Here is a 22,213-nt window from a genome sequence, read left to right on the forward strand (position 1 = left end):
GGGAGAGGGGGAGGGAGAGGGAGAGGGAGAGGGAGAGGGGGAGGGAGAGCTGACTACACTGGTATGTACCACTTTAAATACTTGCAGATTGCTCTTTGGATAGATTCAGAGTCTTGGGAGACGTCAAGCCTTACAGGGTTTCCTTTTCTTCATTGTCTCTTAGTACTCCACTGAGATCTAGGGGATGAGGCTGCTCAGTAATTTTCAGGAGGCCGACACTTTTCTGTATGGTGGCATTGCTGATTCTAGTCCTTACATGCCTCTTCCTAGCGAAGGCCATTTGTTCTGTTATCCTCTTTGCCTTCTCAAATTCTACCTGGTTAGTAAGCACATGTCAACTCACTTTTGAATTGCCAATGCATTGCCTAATTACTTGTAAGTATTTATACTACTCTCCCAAGTAGGCCTTAAACTCCCTGGTATATGTGTTGTATACACTTTGTAGTGGGGTCAGTAAGGCAGAAAACTCATTCTTCAGATACTCATTGAATTTCTACTGTGTGCCCCACACCATAGACACTAGGAATTTCAACAGGAGCCCGGACTCACACAGATTACATACAGAGAAAAGAGATAAACTATAACTTAAAAGAAAAGACCAGGGGCTGGAAAGATGATCCGTTGGTTAAGAGCAGTAGCTGTTCTTCCAGAGGACCAGGGAGTTGACTGTTTATTATGAATTTAGCTAAAGCTATGAAATGATGGACAGAGATTGTAAAGTCAGATCTGAGGTGATACAGGAGCCAACCTGGGCCATGGAAGGGCCTATGCTCTCTAGAGCACAGGTCATAACAGCCATAAATCTTGATAGATAAGTAACATTTTGCTGTGGGGAACAAGTCTAAAAGATAAGAATATAAATGTGGAGCTAGGGCAGGTGTTAATGAGATATGAAAACAACCAGAGAAGGATCTACCATTTGCATCCATCACTTCATACCTTTAGGAAAATTCATTCTAAGCACTCAACTCCCTGGTCCTCTGGAAGTGCAGCTACTGCCCTTAACCACTGAGTTAGTATCTACATAGTAAGGAGCAATGACAAATAGCTGTCTATACAGGTAGTTTTAGAATCTGGGCGTGTCCTTTTGTTGCACTCATTACTAATTACTACCGAGTAAGGCTATGTAGACAAAATGCTTAGCAGTGGATCCTAGAGCTTATTCAGTTTGCTGGGATAAAACTTTACGTCCCATTGATTAATAGCTTATCCTACTCCAGCTTTAGGCTATCACAACTTTACACCTGAATTCTGTGGAGGTGATTGTTTTAGGTCTCTTTTAAGAACAACCACGCCATGTTCTTTCTGTTTGGCTTTTGTTATTCAGCATCATGTCCATGAGGTCTTTGTTTTTGGGGAAATTTTTGTTTTGTTTTGTTCAGTCATCTGTTGCAGAATTTCCTTCTAGGGATGAATATTATTTTGTCATAGCCATTTAAAATGTTTTTTCTTCATCCTTTCATCTGTCAGTGAAATCTAGATTTTCTCATCTCTGTTGTTATGAATAACACTCCACTGGACCTTCATGCCTCTTTGAAATCTTGGTTTTGATCTTTTGGTCAGTATCTAGATGTGGAATTCCTAGGTTATGCAGTTATCCTCCCTTTTTTCTAACATTTAATGTGTGTGTGTGTGTGTGTGTGTGTGTGTGTGTGTGTGTGTGTGCATATGACTCTGCCACAACACATGTCTGGAGATCAGAAGACAATTTGTGGGAGCTAGTTGTCTCCTTCTACCATGTTGATCCCAGGTATCCATATCAGGTCATCAGTTGATAATAAGTGTCTTTATCTGTTGGGCCATCTCAGTGATCCTCTACCAGTTTTAATAATCTCAGGAATATGAGTATTGTTCTCATTTGCTTTTGAATTGCAGTATACTAGGATTGATTTCTTCGTACTCTTGCTGTAGAGAAATTTTAATCCAGCAACATGAATGCTCTGATCACATCTAAAGACCTTCTAGGTCTGTATGATTCAGGTAGAATGCAGACAACTTATACACTTATAAATTTTTCTGGCTAGAATATAGAAATGTCCTTATTACACACCTTTAATTCCAAGCCAGGCCATCTAATCAATAGATAGACAAAGTGACAAATCAGAGAAAGATTGGAAGGATAAGACACGCCCAACTCTCAGAAGAACAGCACAGGAAAGAAGCTATTTAAGAGGATCACAGAGTGAGTGGAATTCAGTCAGTCTTGTTCAGTTTGTTGAGCTCTGTGCAGTGGAAGTGAGTCAGTCAGTTGGGAGTATACAGTGAAGTGCAGTGCAGTGCAGTACAGTGCAAGGGAGTTGAGTTTGTTCATAAGTTCATGCAGTTCAGTGCAGATCAGTAGAGGCAGTTGAGGCCAGAAAAGAAGGAACCAGAAGATTAGAACATATTGCCCAAGTTAGTATAAGGCCAAGCAATTCAGTTAGAAGCCTAGAGAAGCCAGTTTTAAACAGTCAGCTTAGATGGGAGTTTAGGTCAGAACACCTGAGTTGAACCAGTCAGCTAGAGTAGTAGTGGTTCCTGATTTTAACAGCATCTCTTCAGTGTCAGATCTTTATATAAATATACACTTGCCACTCCAAAGAAAAGAAGCACTTAGTAAAAAATATTGTCTCTTGTTCTATTCAGTGGTAAACCAGATCTAGTTGGCTTTTGTTTTTTTTCCTGCCTAGACCTACACCCTTCCTGATCTTTTGGCCAATTATCAACTTATTGGGCTGGCATTTATAAAGTGTTACTGTGATGCCACTGACTAAACATGTCATGTTTGGAAGAGAAGGTGTTTGGAGTAAGCCCCATCAGCGTGCACATAGCATATACTTTTTAATTAGAGCTCATCCCTAGAGGCTGGGTTCCCAGTAATTCAGCAATACATGCTTGTCATCTTAATTGACAATGATATACTGAGCAAGAGGTAAAAAGAAATCAAAGGAAACAGTCACTGTTTAAGGAGAGTGCCTGAGACAAGTATCTATTTTGCCACTTAAGATTGAGCTCCTTAGCCGGGCGTGGTGGTGCACACGCCTTTAATCCCAGCACTTGGGAGGCAGAGGCAAGCGGATTTCTGAGTTCGAGGCCAGCCTGGTCTACAAAGTGAGTTCCAGGACAGACAGAGCTATACAGAGAAACCCTGTCTCGAAAAACCAAAAAAAAAAAAAAAGCTCCTTAACAAGAGTTTTTTTTTTTTTTTAATATATATATATATGTCAGTAGCATACCACTTATTTTATTACAAACTACAGAACAAACTGATAAAACATCTATTCCAACAGTTGTAGGAAGAGTGGCTTTGGATTCTTGTGTAATTTTTAAAGGAAGCATAAAGTATTCTTTCTTTGTGTGCTCATGAGCACAGTGGTCTCTCATTCCCACTAGGACCCTTCAGTGTTGAGTTGAATAAAAGTCTGTGTGAGTTTGAATTTGCCGCCAGGCCTCTCTTGGCTGTCTTGTGTCTGTCTGTCTTTTCATCCATCTATTGATACCAAATTGGATAAGAGCCCAAATCTCATTAGCTAAAACATCCTCAGTCTGTTACTTGTTTCCTGTTAGCACCAGTCTGCCCTTTGCTCATTATACAGCTAGCAGGCTAAGGAGTCAGCGGAAGCAGTTGGCTGGGGACTTTAAGACTTAAAGACATCCCAGCGACCAGGCACATGCTTATTTCTAAGATTCTATCTAGTGCGAATAAATAAAGAATATAACTTGCTGGCAATATAGGAAATGCCATGGAAATGAACTGTGTATATACTTCTGAGAAGAACACAATTAATCTTTTTTTTTCTGTTAAGCACTAGTCACTATAGTGCATCTCCTGGTTCTATACTGTATTTTATATGCAATGTACATGCTTTAATATTTTAATGTTTGTGCATTAATATTTTCAGTTTGTTTAACCACTTTGCTGCTAAGATTTTGCCATCCCGTCTCCATTTTTCCTCTACAATTTTAAACATTTCTCTTCATTAAAAACTATAATAATGAAAAAAAAAAAAGATTCTAGAGCCTTTCCCTGAAGAGAAAGGCTTTCGCTCCAGAGAGGCATTACCTCAGAAGTTTTTCTGATATTGAAACCTGAGGGCTGGACACTCTCAACCCAGAGGTGAGGATGCAAGGGTTGTTGTTTGTGTTTTAGTTTTTCTCTGCATGTCTGGTGAGTGGATTTGTTCCCCAATTTTTTTCTTTAACCTGCTAATCCCCTGAAAGGAGCCCCAGACATTCCCCCTGGCCTCTTGCATTCCCCCTGGCCTCTTGGTGAATTTGTTTGTTTGTTTGTTTGCTTGTTTGTTTGTTTTTCAATACAGGGTTTCTCTGTATAGATCTGGCTGTCCTGGAACTCACTCTGTAGACCAGGCTGGCCTCGAACTCAGAGTCCTCTGCCTCCCGAGTGCTAGGATTAAGGCGTGCGCCACCGTGCCCGGCTACCCTTGGTGATTTTGCTTCTCTTTCTCTTCCCTTCTAAAGCTCTCCCTTACCTTGGTATTCAAAGGTTGTTGAAAAATAGTGAGTACCTTTTTGCCTTTAAATAAACCATAAATGGAAAGTAGGATGTAGCTTAGTAGTAGATCATTTTCCCAGCATACACTAAGTGCTATTTTCAATCTCCAGCCTAATAAAAGAAACAAACATCAAAATAAATCCATTGCATGTACACATTATTATTTCTAATTTACTTTGTTGATATTTACTTCCATTAATAAGTTTTGTTGACTACTGAGATATTAGAGATACAACAGGACACTGGCGGCATAAATTTTAGAAATACAAAATGTAGAAATAAAAAATTCAAATTATTCAGTTATATTCTTTTTATTGGGCCATCGGTTCGTTTTTCTTTTAAACACAAATCTGAAGTGGTTAAGAATGGAAGCAAAATTTCAGCCTTGCAAGTGTGACTTATTTTTGTTTTTATGTGCATGGTGTCTTGTCTCTGTGTGCCTGGTCTCTACTGTCTTAGTTAGGGTTTTACTGCTGTGACAGACACCATGACCAAGGCAACTCTTTATAAGAATAACATTTAATTGGGTCTGGCTTACAGGTTCAGATGTTCAGTCCATTATCATCAAGGCCGGAACATGGCAGCATTCAGGCAGGCATGGTGCAGGAGGAGCTGAGAGTTCTACATCTTCTGAAGGCTGCTAGCAGAATGCTGGCTTCCAGGCAGCTAGGATAAGGGTCTTAAAGCCCACATTCACAGTAAGACACCTATTCCAACTGTGCCTCTCCCTGGGCTGAGCATATACAAACCATTACACAGAGGCTAGAACAGGGTGTCAGATCTGGAACTGGAGTTATAGACAGTGGTGAATTGCCTTGTGAATACTGGGAATTGAACCCACGTCCTCTGCAAGAGTGAGAGCAGACAGTTCTCCTAACTCTGAACCTTCTCTCCAGACTCACTAACCCAAACATTTAGAAGAAAATACTTTTTCAGTTCTTAAAATTATTCATACATAGTAAGGATTAATTTTTAAGTTATTCATGTATGTGTACACACATATGGAAATGAGAGATTGGTTGGGAGTATCTGCCTGAATTGCTCTCCACCTTTTTTTTTTCTGAGACAGGGTCACTGAACCTGAAGCTTTGACTAGACTGGCTGGGTTTCCTTCGGTTTTGGTTGGACTGACTGGCCAGCAAGCACGTGGGTTCTGCCTCTCTCTGCACTGCCCCAGCTCTTGAGCTACAAGTCCATACAACCACGCCTGGTTTTTATACGGGTACTCGGATTCCAAACTCAGGTCTTTGTGTTTCTGTTGAAAGTGCTTTACACACAGAGACATCTTCCCAGCCATCAGTCACATTTTATGAGTAACGTAGAAACATGCATTATTCTTCATAAGTAAATTAATGGCTGAACACATCTGAGTTTAAGTGGGAATGCATCCAGGTTGGCTGACACAGTCATGGCTCACGGCTTTGGTTCCAATGTGATTATGAATGGCTCACTATTTCACTCTAAAAAGTAGTCTGATCTGAACAATAAATAACATACTCATTTTATTTAAGGGAGATAGCCTCTAAGTGAAGGAAAATATATCAAAATATAGCCCAAAGTTAAGCCATCAATTTAAAAATATTCAAATAACCATGATGGTAAACTCACATGAACATGTCAAAAAGTCACAGTAAAGAGAATATTTATTAGTTTTCCTTGTATGTTCGTAGAAGCAAAAATACTAGTCATTTTTAAGAAAGTCAGTGACACAGCAAAAGAAAAATTATGCAAGAGGCAAATTAGAATATGCATCCTGCATTTTGCACTGACACTTTACTGTGGTGTGACATCTTCCGTCCACCATTAATGAAAACAATAGGCATAGAAAACAGTGCCTTATATTTCAAAATTAGCTGTTATATTAATTGGAAATATAGTCAACTCAGCATCTTATAGATTTCTACCATTTCTAAGACTTAAATTATATAGGCAATTTAAAAAGAAACAAGCCATTCTTTCTATTAGCTGGGGTAAGATTATAGACTTTTAAACTGGGGGTTTTGTAGAACAGGCTCATAAAACAGTTTGAAGCCTGAGACACAATTTCATTTATCTTTATATTCTAAGCTTTATAGTGTCACAGAAAGTGTCCATCTGTTCAGCTGAGATTGCTGCAACAGTGAGTGGTCAGGAAGACTTAGTAGAGAAAGGTCAAAGGGGCCTCTTGACCCCGAGGAACGGGCCAAGGCAATTGGAGCATCAGAGCTGATACATCGTGAGATACAGTTGGCTGAAGCAGGCTGTCTTTTAATTGGTAATGATAGTGAGGTTACACAGGGAAGTCATTGGCGAAAGAAAACAAAAAGTGTCCAATATAGTAATTTATTACCAGGCAGTGGGTCTCGAGTGCTGAGTTGCGTTACCCCTGCAGTGGTGATAGCAAGGAGAAATGTACCGTAGCACTTAACTGAAAATGGATGCCCTGCTGGTACCTGGGATGCACGGTGGCTGGTGATTGCCCATGCCATTAGTTGGATAATATTGCCTTTGCCGTGGGCTCGGTTCCCCATGCTCCCTGTGCATCAGCAGCAGAGTGAAGCCTTTCCTCTTTGTTTGTTCCCCCAGCTAGTCAGGCTGCCCTCCACCTGACCAGATGGATCCAGATGATTTTACTGCCAGCAACAACAGTAACCTAGGGCTCCGACTGTCTCAAAGGATGGCTGACACTTTCATTTGCACCTTATTGTTTGAGTGACACGTAGATGGCATTCACTGCTGTTGGCCCAGTGATGGGCCCCAGATTTTTCATCTTTGTAAGATAAGCTCTTCAACAGCAGCATGCCCCCACCTGCCACTATGGTGTCCTGTGAACTCAACTTATTTGTTATAAATGTATTTGGTTCAGGAGGAGTAAAACCCTTTGCTGACCTTTTAAATTTAGCAATTGATCTTTAAAAGTTCCTTTAAAAGTGATACCAGTTTCTGACAATAAAAACAGTACTTCCAAAGAAATATAAATAACTCTTTTGGAGAGCTATTTTTTAAAATAAAAGTATCTTTTTTAAGGTTTACTTATTTTATGTGTATGAATATTTTGCCCACAGGAGGGTCTGTCTGTGTGCCAGGTGTGTGCCTACAGAGAAGTGGAGTTACAGACAGTTATGAGCCACCATGTGGATATGGGGGATCCAACTCAGGTCTGCTCAAAGAGCCACAAGTGCTCTTAACCATTAAGCCATGTCTCCAGCCCCTATAAAAAGGTCTTAAGTTGAATATTATAATGCCAAGAAATGGCCACTAAAGAGACTTTCCAAATTGCTAGCACAAACATGGTAAAATAAACCTTACTTTAAATTCACAATGCTAAATGTGAGGCATAATTTATGCTTTCAGCTTGTGTTTGTGTGTAGTAAAATAGTGTCACTATTAAAAGCAAGTTAAAATATATAAACATAAGCACTTGGAACTTCCTCAAATCTGTGTGTTGCAGCAAGAATCACTTCATTTCATGGCTGGCAATACCCTCTTTTCCTCAAATTACAAAAGAAATTTATCCTAAAGATAATTATATTAACTTACTATTAAATTATCACTTGGGATTATACCCAAGACTTAAATTTGACTTTGATTATACAGCTAGAATGCTGGTTGCATATAAAATGTTTATAACTATGTACATTTTAAATGGTTAAAGTTGCTGTTCATACATTTAGCTTGCATAGGTAAATTAAATCCTGTGTTATGTAATTTTCCATGGAAGTGTCATTGCAGTTAATTTTGAATTGGTGCATTGTTGAAAAGTATATTATGTTCTCTCTTTCTAGATTCACACAACTACAGACATGCATCCTCCTCAGCCAACATTCCAGAAGGAAAAAAACAGTTCTTCTCCACATGGCTTTTAAAAAATCTTCCAACTGAATGTTCCTCCTCTGTACTTCGTGTGCATCTCTCTATTTGCCCTCCTGATTTCCTCTCACTCTTTATGGTTTCCCTGTGTTCACTCCCTGTCAACTGGTTGCTTGCTCTGACTCTTGACCTATGGTTGACTCTATTCAATTTTGTTTACAATAAATAGAAAGTTCTTGCATTAAAGGTGTGTGCTAGGCCTGAGCCACACCACAACCAGAAAAAGGTCTGTCCAGTATATCATCTCACAGTGTGGTCAATTATCCAGCAACACTCATTAAAGGCGTGTGCAAGGGCGGAGGCACACCGCACAACTAGAGACAGGTCTTTCTAGTATACAGTCTTGGGGTTTACAAATATTCTGCATCACCTTCTCTTCTATCACTAATTAAGAAAACATGCTACAGGCTTACCTAAAGCCTGATCTTAGGAAAATATTTTCTCGGCTAAGGCTCTCTCCATACAGATTATCTCTAGTTTCTGTAAAATTGACATAGAACAAGTAATATTATTCTGAAGGTAGACCTACATAGGCCAAAAGCAAGAAAGACGCAGACTGAATATAACCTTTTACTAGCAGGAATTTGTAGGTGGGTCAGGTTCTCAACATTGCATGATTGCCTCAAAAAAAGTCTGATAGGAAGTGTGCCCCAGCTTGGTCCCATCAAATTAAGAGAGCATGGTGTGTAGGCTTTGGAAGCAACTCTTCCCTGAGATTTGCAGGCTAATGGCATCACCTTTGTGAGAATAGATGCATGAAAATCTCACACAGTGTGCCTTTATGCCTTGTAAGGGATTGCTTGAGATTTGCTTAGTAAAAGTCTGCTTGGTAAACATTTAGTTGTTATTAGTACATGCATTCACTAACCAATTTATTAATTGATTTGCTATTGAGATGGAGACCAGGCATTCATTATGCCCTGTGTCATTAATCTTTGTGGACAAAGGCATTCTATAGCCAATATCTGTATCAAATCTATATTTTTAGAACACATGACTCCAAAGTGAAAATTGCATGGAATTGTTTGACATTGGATAAATGTTATTTCTTACTATATTTATTAGGAATACCTCCTGACTTGTGTTTTATAGCTTAGAGTCTGATTTTTAAAAAGCACTGAAACCTACAACAGGGCACCTGATCGTCAGGAATGTCCATCATGCCAGCGAAAGTGATTAGTCTTAGGAAAAGGGTGAAGAGAGGGGAGTCAACGTGGGGCTCTTCAGCAGCTCCTGGAAATGTATAGTTTAAGGGAGATAGCTGAGTTCCGAGAACCAGGTGGATCCCAGAGGTAAAGAGCCTTCAGAGACAAGGTGAGACAGGTGAAACAGCATCTCAACTGGACTTGCCATGAAATTTTTATGTGCTTCTGTGTATGAAATCAGTTAATGCTTTGATGTATTTGGGGGTGGGGTGGGGAGTGGAATGGGCTTTCCTTTTCCTGGATATCATGTCAGTAACATGTACATTAAGTTGACTTTTTCAGGCATGGTTTCTATGTCATTTAAGACTTTCCAAAACACAGTATAGCAGTATTGGTTTTCATACATCACTAATGGACCAAGGCTGAATTTTAGGAGTGAGTGCTTGACAGAATAGAGAAGGCTCTGACATTTATGGAGAGGAAGAAAAGCAACAACAAAACCTGGCTAGCTCTTTAGACCACAGCAGTATGCGATTAAGCCGCGGATGTGATGATTTAAAGAGTACAAGACAGAAATTTGTAAGGTGACAGGATATTTGTTTCTTTCAATATGGAATTTAGACTGTGTTCAAATGCTGGTTCTGACCAGTAAATTGCTTTAGATTCAAACAGTCCTTTAGTTTACAATAGCAATCTTATGCTAGAACAGAGAGATCACTCAACGGTTAAAAGCACTGTTTGCTCTTACAGAGGACCCAGGGTTTGATTCCAAGCACTGGCATGATGGTGCACACCCATCTGTATCTCCAGTGATGCCCTGTCTTGGCTTATAAGGGAACGTCCTGTACATGGTGCACATAATTACAAGCAAGCACTCATAAACATTTAAAATAATAATTGGTAGCCTAGTGTGAAGGTGCACATCTACAGTTTCAGTATTTGGGTAGTGAAAACAAGAGAATGGCTAACTGAAGACCAGCCATCACTGTGTGTTGAGACAATGCATACACACACACACACACACACACACACACACACACACACACAGACAGACATGCACACACACTATATCTATCTATCTATCTATCTATCTATCTATCTATCTATCTATCTATCTATGAAACCAAACCAAACAAAACACACACACAAATATCTGCTCTGGGTAGAGTTATAACCACACCTATAAATTCTACTCTTTGGAAAAATCTTTAATGGGAGAAATTACTTGGGAGGGTCTGGAATATTATGTAGTCATTACAAGTTTGTACTGCATTTTGATGCTAAGTCCTTTCTAAAAAATTCAATATTACTTCATTTGCCTGATAGGATTACAAAATAACATCTAATTAGTAATTAAAGGTGAATGGTACTTCCATAGCAGAAGTAGAAAAAGCATCCCTCCCGAGTTATCCACTGTATGTCACAATATGTGAATCAAATGATTTTAAAGCAGTGATTATCAGCCCAAATGAAAATGATACCATTTTTACTATTCTGCTGTTATTTAGAGTTTTTACATTAGATTTTTAAAGCAAATATCAATATTTAATAAAGAGAACCAAATGCAAAGAAAGATCCAACCTACCTTTATTCAAATATTAATGATGGGCATCCTGCTAAATATTAATAAATCAAATGATCTAGTAAAAAATGTTTAGCAAAGCAGTTGGAGAAAAATATAACTTAAAGGAAAATATTACCAATTTGAAAACCTATCATTCAATTATAAATAGCCATAAATACAGAAAATGAGAAGGTAATAGATAAGCATGTAAGGGTCTCATACAAAACTATATTTAAATACCACTTAAAATAGAAAGGCTATTGATGTAATGAAAATATGTAATCCCAAAGGAAAACATAGTTTTTTAAAGATGTTTATACTCACAGGTACATACATTTCCTTATTTATTTATTTTAAAGATTTATGTTTATTTTATGTGTTTAAGTGTTTGCTTGCACGTATGTATGTGCATATATGTGCTGTGTGCATGCCGTACCTGCAGAGGCAAAAGGGCACCAGACCAAAATTACTGACACTGTAAGCTGTAATGTGGGTGCTGGGAACTAAGGCTTTGGAAGGGCAGCCAGTGCTCTTAACCACTGAGCTGTCTCTCAGTGTATTTAATATTGAAAAATTTCAAAGTCTCATTGGTTGGATTTAGGAACTTAAGGATCGCACTATAAAGTTCTAGAAATGATAAAAAAGGAATTAATCCAAGAAGAAAGCAAACATCAGAACGGTAGATGAGAACCTGCCCATCTCTCTCCCTACCCATCCATCTAATACATGCCGTGGTTGACAAAGCTATGAGGTTTGTGTTCACTCAAGCACTGATAACTAGACATGTCGAATAAATAAAAAAGAGCCCAATAAATAAATCAAGCTTGTTCTTTGGAAAAGAAGGCATGTGAAATCAACAGGGGAATCTTCACAAGTGGCTTTTGTATAATTCATTGTCATTTTATTTAAAATATAAAAATTATATACCTATCTGCCACAAAAATACTTAGAAACTCAAGTTTTCCACACAGATTTCTATAAAAGTATACAATGTAGTAGCAGCTTTAGTAGTTGTGTTCTAAGGGTCTTAAGACCCTTAAAGAGGTACATTAAGAAGGTACATTAAAATATTTATTTTTTTATGTTTAAAACTATTTTAAGTACATAACAGAACTGTGGTACAATTTGAAAGTCTAATGACCAACTGGAAACATCTTAGTAAGATACCCAGTAGACTTCTATCATATTTATAAAGGGGTTCTTACAGTTAGTAAAGAAATAGTACAATGACAAACTGTATAAAGATTGCCATTTAAGTCATAAGAAAATGGATGGTGTGTCAGTTTGCTAGTCAGCTTGGCATTTTCAAAATCAGATATCCTGAATATAAGATAGTTATGTTACAATTCATAACAGTGACAAAATTACAGGTATTAAGTAGCAATGAAATAATTTTATGACTGTTCATCACCATAACATGAGGAATTACACTAAGGGTTGTGGCATTAGGAAAGTTAAGAACCACTCTTCTAGAATCACCTGGGTAGAGAGTGTCATGAGAAACTGTCTACATTAAGTTTGTCTGTGGCCATATATTGTCTTAAGTTAATTGACATGGGAAGACCCAGCCCACTACGGGCGGCACATTCCCTAGGCAGGAGAATCTCAAGCTATGTAAGAACACATGCAAGTGAACATGTACTCCTTTATTTTCTCTCTCTTACCTGTGGGTGTGATGTGATTAGCTGTTTGAAGGATCTGCCTTGACTAATCACAGTGATGAACTATGACCCGGGATTGTAAGCAGAAACGTACCCTTTCTCCTCTAAATTACTCAGGGTTTTTAATCCCAGCAACAGAAATGAAACTAAGATAGTTATTAAATATTTCTAACTGAAACCCACCCATGTACATTTCCTGTTTGCGTGATAGTACCTGATATGATGACTGAATAATTAGTGTCACCTGCATTTGCTGCACCATCTAACAGCTTCACCTCAGCTTTAAAGATATCCCTGTCTCGTAATTTTGTGATTCTACTTCAAAGAATTTTTTAACCAAGCAAGAATATGTTGATTTGTTTTAGATGTTTGTGTATTTATATAAGGGATACAAAACAAGTATTTATTAGTAGTCCGTGGAAGTAGATTAATCAAACTCTTTTGCCTCCTACAATTTCAAATTTGTGATCTGAAAAACCTCAAAAAGAAATACTAAATATTAAATATTATACTTGAGATTAGCAGGACCAGGAGAGAGAGAGCTTTCTGAGTGAGGCATGGAGTGGACAGGAGCCCACGGACCTGAGGAAATTTTGGCAGAGCAACTTTTGACTGAACTGTAATTAGGGACTTAAATGGGCTGGTATTTAGAGACATTAGTCTTTCACTTAGGGGACAGTTTCTTAAGTGACTTTCCCTGGTCAGATGGAAGTTAGACGTGGGATTAAGGGAACTGTAAGAACAGGGCTTAATGGCTGCATTTGAAATCACCAACAATAACAGTATACTTAGCAGTCACAATAGGAATAGTGTTCTGGCTTTATTTATTGTTTATTGGGTTTTAAGTTGAATATTCTTTTTGTGCTTGTGTGAGTAGGAGGAGCATGAGGAGGTCTTTATTTGTGTGTCATGGTGTGTATATGTGTATATGTGGGGATGAATGACTCCAGGTTTAAAAAGTATCTCCTGCGTGCTTTAATTTCATCTGTTCATTTTTATGCCCTAATGTAGGGATCATTTACTAATTAATTTGTGTGTAAACTCCTAGCCTTTGCTTATCTGCCTCTTAAGTTTTGTTCTTAAACTTTTATTAAGGTGCTCTGCTAGAAGCTGTGTATTATGTTAGTCTGCTTTCTTTTATATGACAAAGTGTCTGGGACACACAGTTTATAAACACAGAAGGTCCTTTTTGTTGACTGTTTTTGATATTCTATGGTCAGCTGGCCCTGTTGATTTCAGGCCTTTGGTAAAATATGATTGTGGAGAAGGAGGGCTTGGTAGAACAAACACAGTCAGCATCTAGCATACAGGAAACAAAGAGAAAGAGAAGTGAGGGTCAGAGTAGCAATGCCCCATTTTGGTGAACATGCCAGTAATCTTGCTTCAGGTGCTTCAGGGTCCTCCAAACAGTGCAGTAAACTCAGAATCAAGCCCTGTCACATGGCCTTGGGGCAGGGGGACTCATAAGCTCAAATCATGTGAAAGCCTCATCAATTAGCACTGTTTTCTTTGGCAACACTGATGGCTGTTTTAAAAGAATTTGTTGTTTAGTATCATAAAGCATAGAATTCTGTAGAAAATGTAAAAACATACAAAAGATGTTAATATATTCATAACTTTATAATTGGGATTACATATTTAAATACTATATGCAACGTTTGCAGGTCTCTTGATGTGATATCATGTTTGGTATAACCTTAACAGACACATAACAGTTCCTAGGAGTATACCCCGATGTATTTAGACAAATTATGTCATAGACCATTTATTGTGAAGCTTCTGAACATAAAACATTTTTGTGCTATGCATTGTTTTTATATGACTTTGTGTTTATTTGAAACTGTCTTGCAGGATAAATTAGTTTTAAATAATTTCAATGTTAAATGGAGTATAACATTTTTAAGACTTTTAATATATAATACCAGCTGCTTTCCATGCAGCAGATACCGTGTGTATTGGTTATATGGTGTATGAAAGTATTCATTTTCTCTATGAAAACTGATTTAAAAAAATATTTCTCTCACCAACCCAATTTCTGTCCATTTGTAAGCAGTATCTTAAACATTAGTCCTACTAAAGTCTCTAAAAATAATACAAAAATTTAAAATATCTAGATAGAATGCTTATCTTAATTAATAAGAAACTTAAGGAAGCCAAAATCAAACTGGGAATATGATTCCAGGAGATTACAAAGAAAGCTGAAAGGGTGGTTGTGTCCCTGGGAACTTAGGCCAATTTTAACCACTCCACAGGCAATTAGAGTGAAGGGACCAATCCATGCCAGGATGAGATGTTGATAACGGCCCATGTCCATCATCCCTGAGAAACTGCACACGCAGGAAAAATGTGGACCAAAGCTGACTATGTGTTTCACAAATAAATGAGAAAATACAATTCTGTGCCTTTGTTGGTCTCCAACTTAGATGAATGGAGGGAAATAGTTTTGACAAGGAATTGTACACTCTGATGTAGGAGTCAGAATTCATAATGCATGCAGGGGATGAAAAAGTTAAATGTTTTACAGTGTCCTGTGGGTGACAACCAAGCATGTGACCAGTCACAAGCTAGAGTTTTCTCCTGAGGAATGTGTCCTCACCCTGTGCCTCCAGGGCCCCTCCTGACAGCATCTCATACAGTCACCTGCAGTCAAATTCATACAAAGAACCAGGGAGTCAGGGACAAAATCCAAAAGCAGGGCAACATATAAAATAAGCATGTTCAGGGCGAGAAAAGGAAAAAATATAGCCTTAAACACAATTGTGAATGGGTCAACTGGAATTTAAAGCATATGTACACATCAGGATATTAATGACAAATGACATAACACACACACACACACACACACACACACACACACACGAGGATGGGGGAGGGTAACAGTTAAACCAGCAGCTGACTTCTCTAAGACAAGAAAGGGAGCCAGAGTCTACAGAATAATGCCTTCAAAATGCTCTGAGAAAGGCTCAAACAGTATGCTCAGCAAAACTGTCTTTCAAGAAAAACATTATTCCATTGAGAGGCTAAACAAACTTAGAAGTTGATTCTTTAAGAAGAATATCAACATTGAAAAACTTCTAGCAAGAAAAAGAGAGAGGGAGAACAAAAGGGAAAGAGAAGACCCACAGCACTGCAAAGGTCAGCAGTGCTCATCAGATAAAGATAATTGTCAATGTGAACAATTATTAAAACTGTTAGAAAGGTGTTAGTCAGGGTCTAAATATGTGAAAAATGTGTCGTAGAATTTGACATCAGTTCTCTGATTTATAGGAAAGCTTCAAAGGCCAAAAGGGAGACCAAAGGAACCTGACATCCTTTGATGTTGGCCTTGTATTTTTTCCTAATGTCACACAATTTCTTGTCCAGTTGTGATAAATACATTGATTGATGTCACAGACAATTAGACCAGTGAGCAGAGGGAAAATTCCTAGAACTCCCTGGGGCAATTGGATGTCAGGATAGAAGCACATGGAGACCATTCTATATTTCAGGTGAACTCCAAGAGCAAAAATTGAGAGGGAATTAAAGCTTAAAAATTACAAAACTGTAAATTTTGAAAAAAATCTGTTAGTAACTTTTTAATTTTCTTTGAGAAGGTAATATTTTAAAAAGAGGAAATGGAAAATTATAATTGTCAGCATACTTTCTGAACTTGAGACCACCGATCTTGCATATTCCTGACTTTTCTGTGAATGTGATATGTATTCCTTCCCATTTTTATTGTTTCACACTGTTTTTGATGAATTTTATAACTATGACATATATATTTGTCAGTGCCTCTGGGTAGATCATCTGAGAATACATGTGAGGTAAGACTGGTGTGCAAAGGAAGGAATCCTAACCAGAGACCTTCAACTCCAGCAAGCAGTCCTGATGCCAAGATGCGCTCTGTTCAGGAATCCAAATAGGGGCAGCTTGTTGAGTTTCCTCCCATGATGCATTCCTTTTTAGTGTTTATCCTAAATTCAGAGCATAGATGAATAGATGATAGACAGATATGTGATAGATGATAGATAGATGATAGATAGATAGATAGATAGATAGATAGATAGATAGATAGATGATAGATAGATAGATAGTTGATAAATGACAGATAGATGGATAGATGAAAGATAGATAGATGATAGATAGATAGATGATAGATAGATAGATAGATAGATAGATAGATAGATAGATAGATAGATGATAAATGACAGATAGATAATAGGTAGATGGATAGATGAAAGATAGATNAGATGGATAGATGAAAGATAGATAGATAGATAGATAGATAGATAGATAGATAGATAGATAGATAGATAGATAGATAGAAGATAAATGACAGATAGATAATAGGTAAATGGATAGATGAAAGATAGATAGATAGATAGATAGATAGATAGATAGATAGATAGATAGATAGATAGATAGATAGATAAATGATAGATAGTTGATAAATGACAGATAGATGATAGGTAGATGGATAGATGAAAGATAGATACATACATACATATATACATACATACAATACATACATACATACATACATACATACATACATACATACATACATACATAGAGCTGGAGAGATGTCTCTGCAGTTAACAGTATGTAATGCTCTTTCAAGGGACCAGAGTTTGTTTTCCAGTGCCCATATGGTGGCTCACATCTGAGTTCCAAGGGATCTGGCATACTCTTCATACTTCTGTAGGCATCTTCACATGCACATGCACATGCACAAGTACACATGCACACACACTTGCATGTGCATGCATGCATACACACACACACACACACACACACACACACACACACGTGCATAAAATGTTTAATTTTGTAAAGGACCCCTAATCTTGTGCTGCTTTTCTCCAGAGGGTCTAGTTCTAATTTTCTCAGGGAAAAAGTTTTGAGGAAAGAAAGTTTATAGTGAATGTCAGAATCTTCAATTTAGAAGGGGAGTTTCAGTGTTCAATTTAGAAAGGGAGTTTTGTAATTAAAACAAAACCAGTCGTCACATCATTTCTTATCTTTAACTATAACTAAATATTTCTTTTTCTGCCACAATGGCATCATAGAACATTAGTACACATTAACAACTCTAATGTGCTCATGTCCTTCCCCTCAGGTTGCTGATGCTTCATCGGTCCCAAGACCTTTCAATGTCTTGCCTGTGAAAACAAAATGGAGTTACATTGGCTTCCATGTTCTCCTGTTTGATCTGGAAAATCTTTTTGAACTACTGCTGCCCACTCCCCTAAGTGATGTTGACCCTTCTGGCTCATTCTATGGAGGTGACATCTTAAGGAGAGCCAAGAGCACAGTAGAGAAGAAGACCCTGACAATAAGAAGAAACAAAGCATCGTGCAGCTCTCTCCAGACAGAGGCACAAACCAAGCCCGGTGGGGACAGCCTGGTCCTTGGGGACAGCACCAGTAAGTTCTCAGAGGAGAACAATGGTATTAAAAGACAGAAGAAAATGAAGAGCTCCAAAAAGGCGCATCCTAAGCCATCCAGGAAGGTCGATGCCAGCCTCACAATAGACATGGCAAAATTGTTTCTGTCTTGTATTTTGCCATGGGGAGTGGATAAAGAGCTAGACAGCCTCTGCACCAGGCATCTCAGCATCTTAAAGCTGCAGGGCCCCGTGTCTTTGGGACTTGCCTCAAATGAAGACCTCTTTTCCCTGATGCTGCCCGGGTGGGATGCATGTAGTACTGACATGAAGGAGTACTCAGGGGTAAATCTGTGCTCCAGAAAAGTTTTGGACTTGTCAAACAAATACACAACCACTCTTCTGCACCAGACTGGAATTCCCCGAGGCCTGGAAAGTCGCTGTGACTCTGTGCAGCAATCAGATGCTATTGTGTACTTACTGAGCAGACTCTTTATAGTTAATAAGTTAGTTAACATGCCTTTGGATTTGGCCTGTGAAATCGACAGGTAAATGCGCTAGAGAGACTGTGATTCTCGTGCAGACATTAAGGCTGTCACGATCATTCTCTGTGTTCAACTGTCTTCATCTTTCTCCCTTCTGTTGGGAGACAGTGTTAAAGATGCAGTAACCTTTAGAAGTTCGAACCCACTCAAAAACATTTTACTATTAATTCTCCGGGTAGGAGGTTAACTGTATGTCTATGTTTTAATATTAATTCATTTAGGTTAGCGGAATGTCTTCATGTCCTGCAAAAAATGAAGAGCCGAGATTGAGTCTCCAGTACCCACATGAATGCTGAGTGTGGGATGCAGAGGGAGACAGATCTCTGGAACTGGATGCCCAGCTATTCTAGCACAATCAATGAACTCTGGGGTCAGTGAGAGCCCTGTCTCAAAATATAAGGTCAAGGGAGACACTCAACACTGACCTCTTGTCTCTACATGCATACATATAGCATACACATAAACACAAAAAATTTAGAAATAATATTAGTTCACTAAAAAAATATTCATTGTATGCACATGTGCTAGAAAAGCCTAGATATTTAGTGAAGGCATAGATGGATTCATACATACATACATACATGCATGCATACATACATACATATATACATATATACATACACACATATGTACTTACATATATCTATATACATGTACATATTTTATGGTTCATTTAATGGGGTGTAAACTAGGTTTGAACAAAGAATCTTAAATAAGTGCTTATGGTGGCTAGAAATGTCATATCTTAACACATATCACAACTTGTGCTTGCATATTCAGATAGAGCCTGTATAATTGTCCATTAGAGAAGGCACAGCTCACCAGTAATGGATGGCACCCATAGTTAGATACAAGGCAGTTACTATGCTATTCCTTCACATACATGATTACAGTTTCTTCATTCTAATGTCACTAAATTGAATTCAGTTCACCAAATACTGTATGTCCACAGGTTACGGTCTACAGAAGATAGAGAAAATGGGTTTTTGGTTGAGGCAGGAGTTCATTCAAATTTTAAAAACCCTACACATAAAACGAATAAGGACCACTGGAATAAAGGAAGGGGCCAAAATGTGTGGTGTGAGTGGAAAGGGTGACAGGGAAAGACTCACCAGCACAAGGCAAGGCCACGCTGCTGGGCAAGGACAGTATTCAACCTGCTTGCTGCAGGGTGGGAGGTCTGCAATGTATGTGATAAGAGCTTGGGTCATCAAATACGTCATGGATGGAGACCTGCTGCTCTCCAGTGCTTCCAGTCTGTGGGAGTCCAGACAGATCCCATAGGCTTCTGTGTTCGTCACACTATAATGCTGCTAAGGCTCTTAATATCCAGTTTCCTGGTGATGATGTGGAGAAAACAAAGACTTGGGGAGTTTCTGTCTCACATGCACAATTTGACTCTACTTTTTTTGGTTCATCTCAAACACTCAAATCTCACCCAACCTTACGTACTTAAGAGCAAAATTAAGACATACTTAAAAACAACCTTTTCCCTTTCTCTTACCAAACATTTACATGGCAACAATGAATGCTTAAAATATATTACCAGTCTTGAGCCTGAAGACTTAGGAAAGAGCCGTCCGTCTGCCGTGGCACCAATGCGTGCTTTCCGGCTCGCCACTTAGCCTGCTTATACTTCATTCTCCTCAGTTACCAAGTAAGCTGAGGAATGATCCATGCTAAAAATTCTTCAACCCTACCCCATCCCAACCCCTATGTACCCATCAAGTGGATACAGAGCACAGGTTTGTTCTTAATACAGAATCTGGCGTGGAAAAGCTTCCTGGGGTCCTGTGGGAAGAGTCTAGGGACTTTCAGCATGCTTATAATTAAAAGGTCTTAAAAAGACACCACAACACTATCAATGCTTCAAACGTGTCTATTAAAATACTGGGGGGGGGGGNGGCACATGCCTTTAATCCTAATACTCCATTATCAGGGACAAAAGCAAAGGCAGGGTGATCTTGGGTCTATCTAGGAAGTTCCAGGGCTATGTAGTGAGACCTCATCACAAGACAAGACATTAACTACCCATTCAAACAAACTCTGGAATAAAGGTGCCAGGATGAGAATTTTTCTATACCTACTCTTCCGAATTTGATCTACAAAAGCCAGAGTACTGTGTTTTATTGAGAAATCAAAATAGTATATTGCAGGATATATCCTATNCTTCCAACAAATTTGTCTATTTTGATAACACTTATAGTTGTGCAGGCTGAGAAGTCCCTGTGACTTTACCAACGGTGTATGTGACTGTACTGAATTCTGGAGAAATAGCCTGTGACAGCATCCCTGGCAGTGTGAGGAACAACAGGCAGCACAGAACCTGATGGTACCTAGGGGGAGTTCCCTGGTATACATCAACACAGGGATTCTTCAGTCAGCAGTCAGAGACACTGCTCTACAGCACCAGGGCCTCTTCTGTAAAACAGGGCCACAGTTCATTCTGATGAGCTCGTATTGGAAAGTTCAGTTGAGAATGTAGGCAGATCAAAGTTGACAAATTAAGTGTAGAATATAACGCTCAAAATAATTTGTGTTCTATCCCCTATTTGCTAAGGTAATTTTGAGCATGCATCTTTGGTTTATTTTCTCAAAGAGTTTGCCACACTTTAAAAGTTTTACCTTAAAACTTTTTTCCCCTCAAACAGACCCTTCAAACTGGAGACTGTACACAACAAGGCGAGATTCCCTGGAAGTGACATCTTGAATATATCAAGCTTCTATGGTCACCTAAAAAATGGTAAGAGAGCTAATGATACAGATATGATCTGGTGTACTATTTCCTATAAAATAAAATGATGGCTTTATTCTATAACTGGGTAGCAATAAGTACCATTGTAAAATGCATAAATTGTTTCCATGGGTCTATGCATCCATAGATGCCCCAGTAACTGAGACTTCTCAGTGGATAAAATGGCTGGATAGCAAAGTCCCATGTGACTTATTAGAAGATTCATTAACTTTATTATCCCTCCCGCTTCCCAAAAGCTACTATCAGGGAGTTCTCCAGCTACTTTAGAAGGTTATTTTTATCTGCACAACAACCTTAAATTCTTCTGAGTCATCGTATCAACCTTTAGATTATGTTTTGATGCCAAATAGCTGATACATCTCGATTTTGCCTCTCTAAGTCTTAGCATCCCAGGGTCCTTTCCCTCAGTCCTGATGCTCAGTCTAGAACTTTGAGGTCATTGTCTCACTTTCTCTTCTTTCAGTCATCCAGAGTCTGATGCTTCTAACTACTCAGGGCCACACCCCGTCTGTGAGCCTTCACTCTGATGTGCTTGTTACCAGAATGACCAGAACGGCTACAGTAGGTCCCCATGTTACCAGGATGCCCAGAATGGCTACAGTAGGTCCCCATGTTAGCAGAATGACCAGAATGGCTACAGTAGGTCCCCATGTTAGCAGAATGACCAGAATGGTTACAGTAGGTTCCATGTTACCAGGATGACCAGAATGGCTACAGTAGGTCCCCAAGCACAGCTCGTCCTACCCTTGCCTCCTATACTCTATATGGGAGCCCTCTCCCAGCCCCTCCTCATCTCTCTCTCTCTCTCTCTCTCTCTCTCTCTCTCTCTCTCTC

General features: G+C 38.8%; 1 protein-coding gene across 3 annotated transcripts in view; it reads left to right on the forward strand.

Annotated features, from left to right (window-relative positions):
- The window catches only part of Wdr72 (WD repeat domain 72), a 172,301-nt gene that overhangs the window by 78,452 nt on the left and 71,636 nt on the right, over positions 1-22,213 (forward strand). For all 3 annotated transcript variants that reach the window (XM_021207686.1, XM_029543846.1, XM_029543845.1), the window contains exons 15-16: positions 17,813-18,627; positions 21,276-21,367. In XM_021207686.1, the coding sequence (XP_021063345.1) occupies positions 17,813-18,627; positions 21,276-21,367 (907 nt within the window). The remainder of the gene's footprint in view (positions 1-17,812; positions 18,628-21,275; positions 21,368-22,213) is intronic.

This window comes from Mus pahari, chromosome 10 (genome assembly GCF_900095145.1).
Source record: "Mus pahari chromosome 10, PAHARI_EIJ_v1.1, whole genome shotgun sequence".
Taxonomy (NCBI): Eukaryota; Metazoa; Chordata; class Mammalia; order Rodentia; family Muridae; genus Mus; species Mus pahari.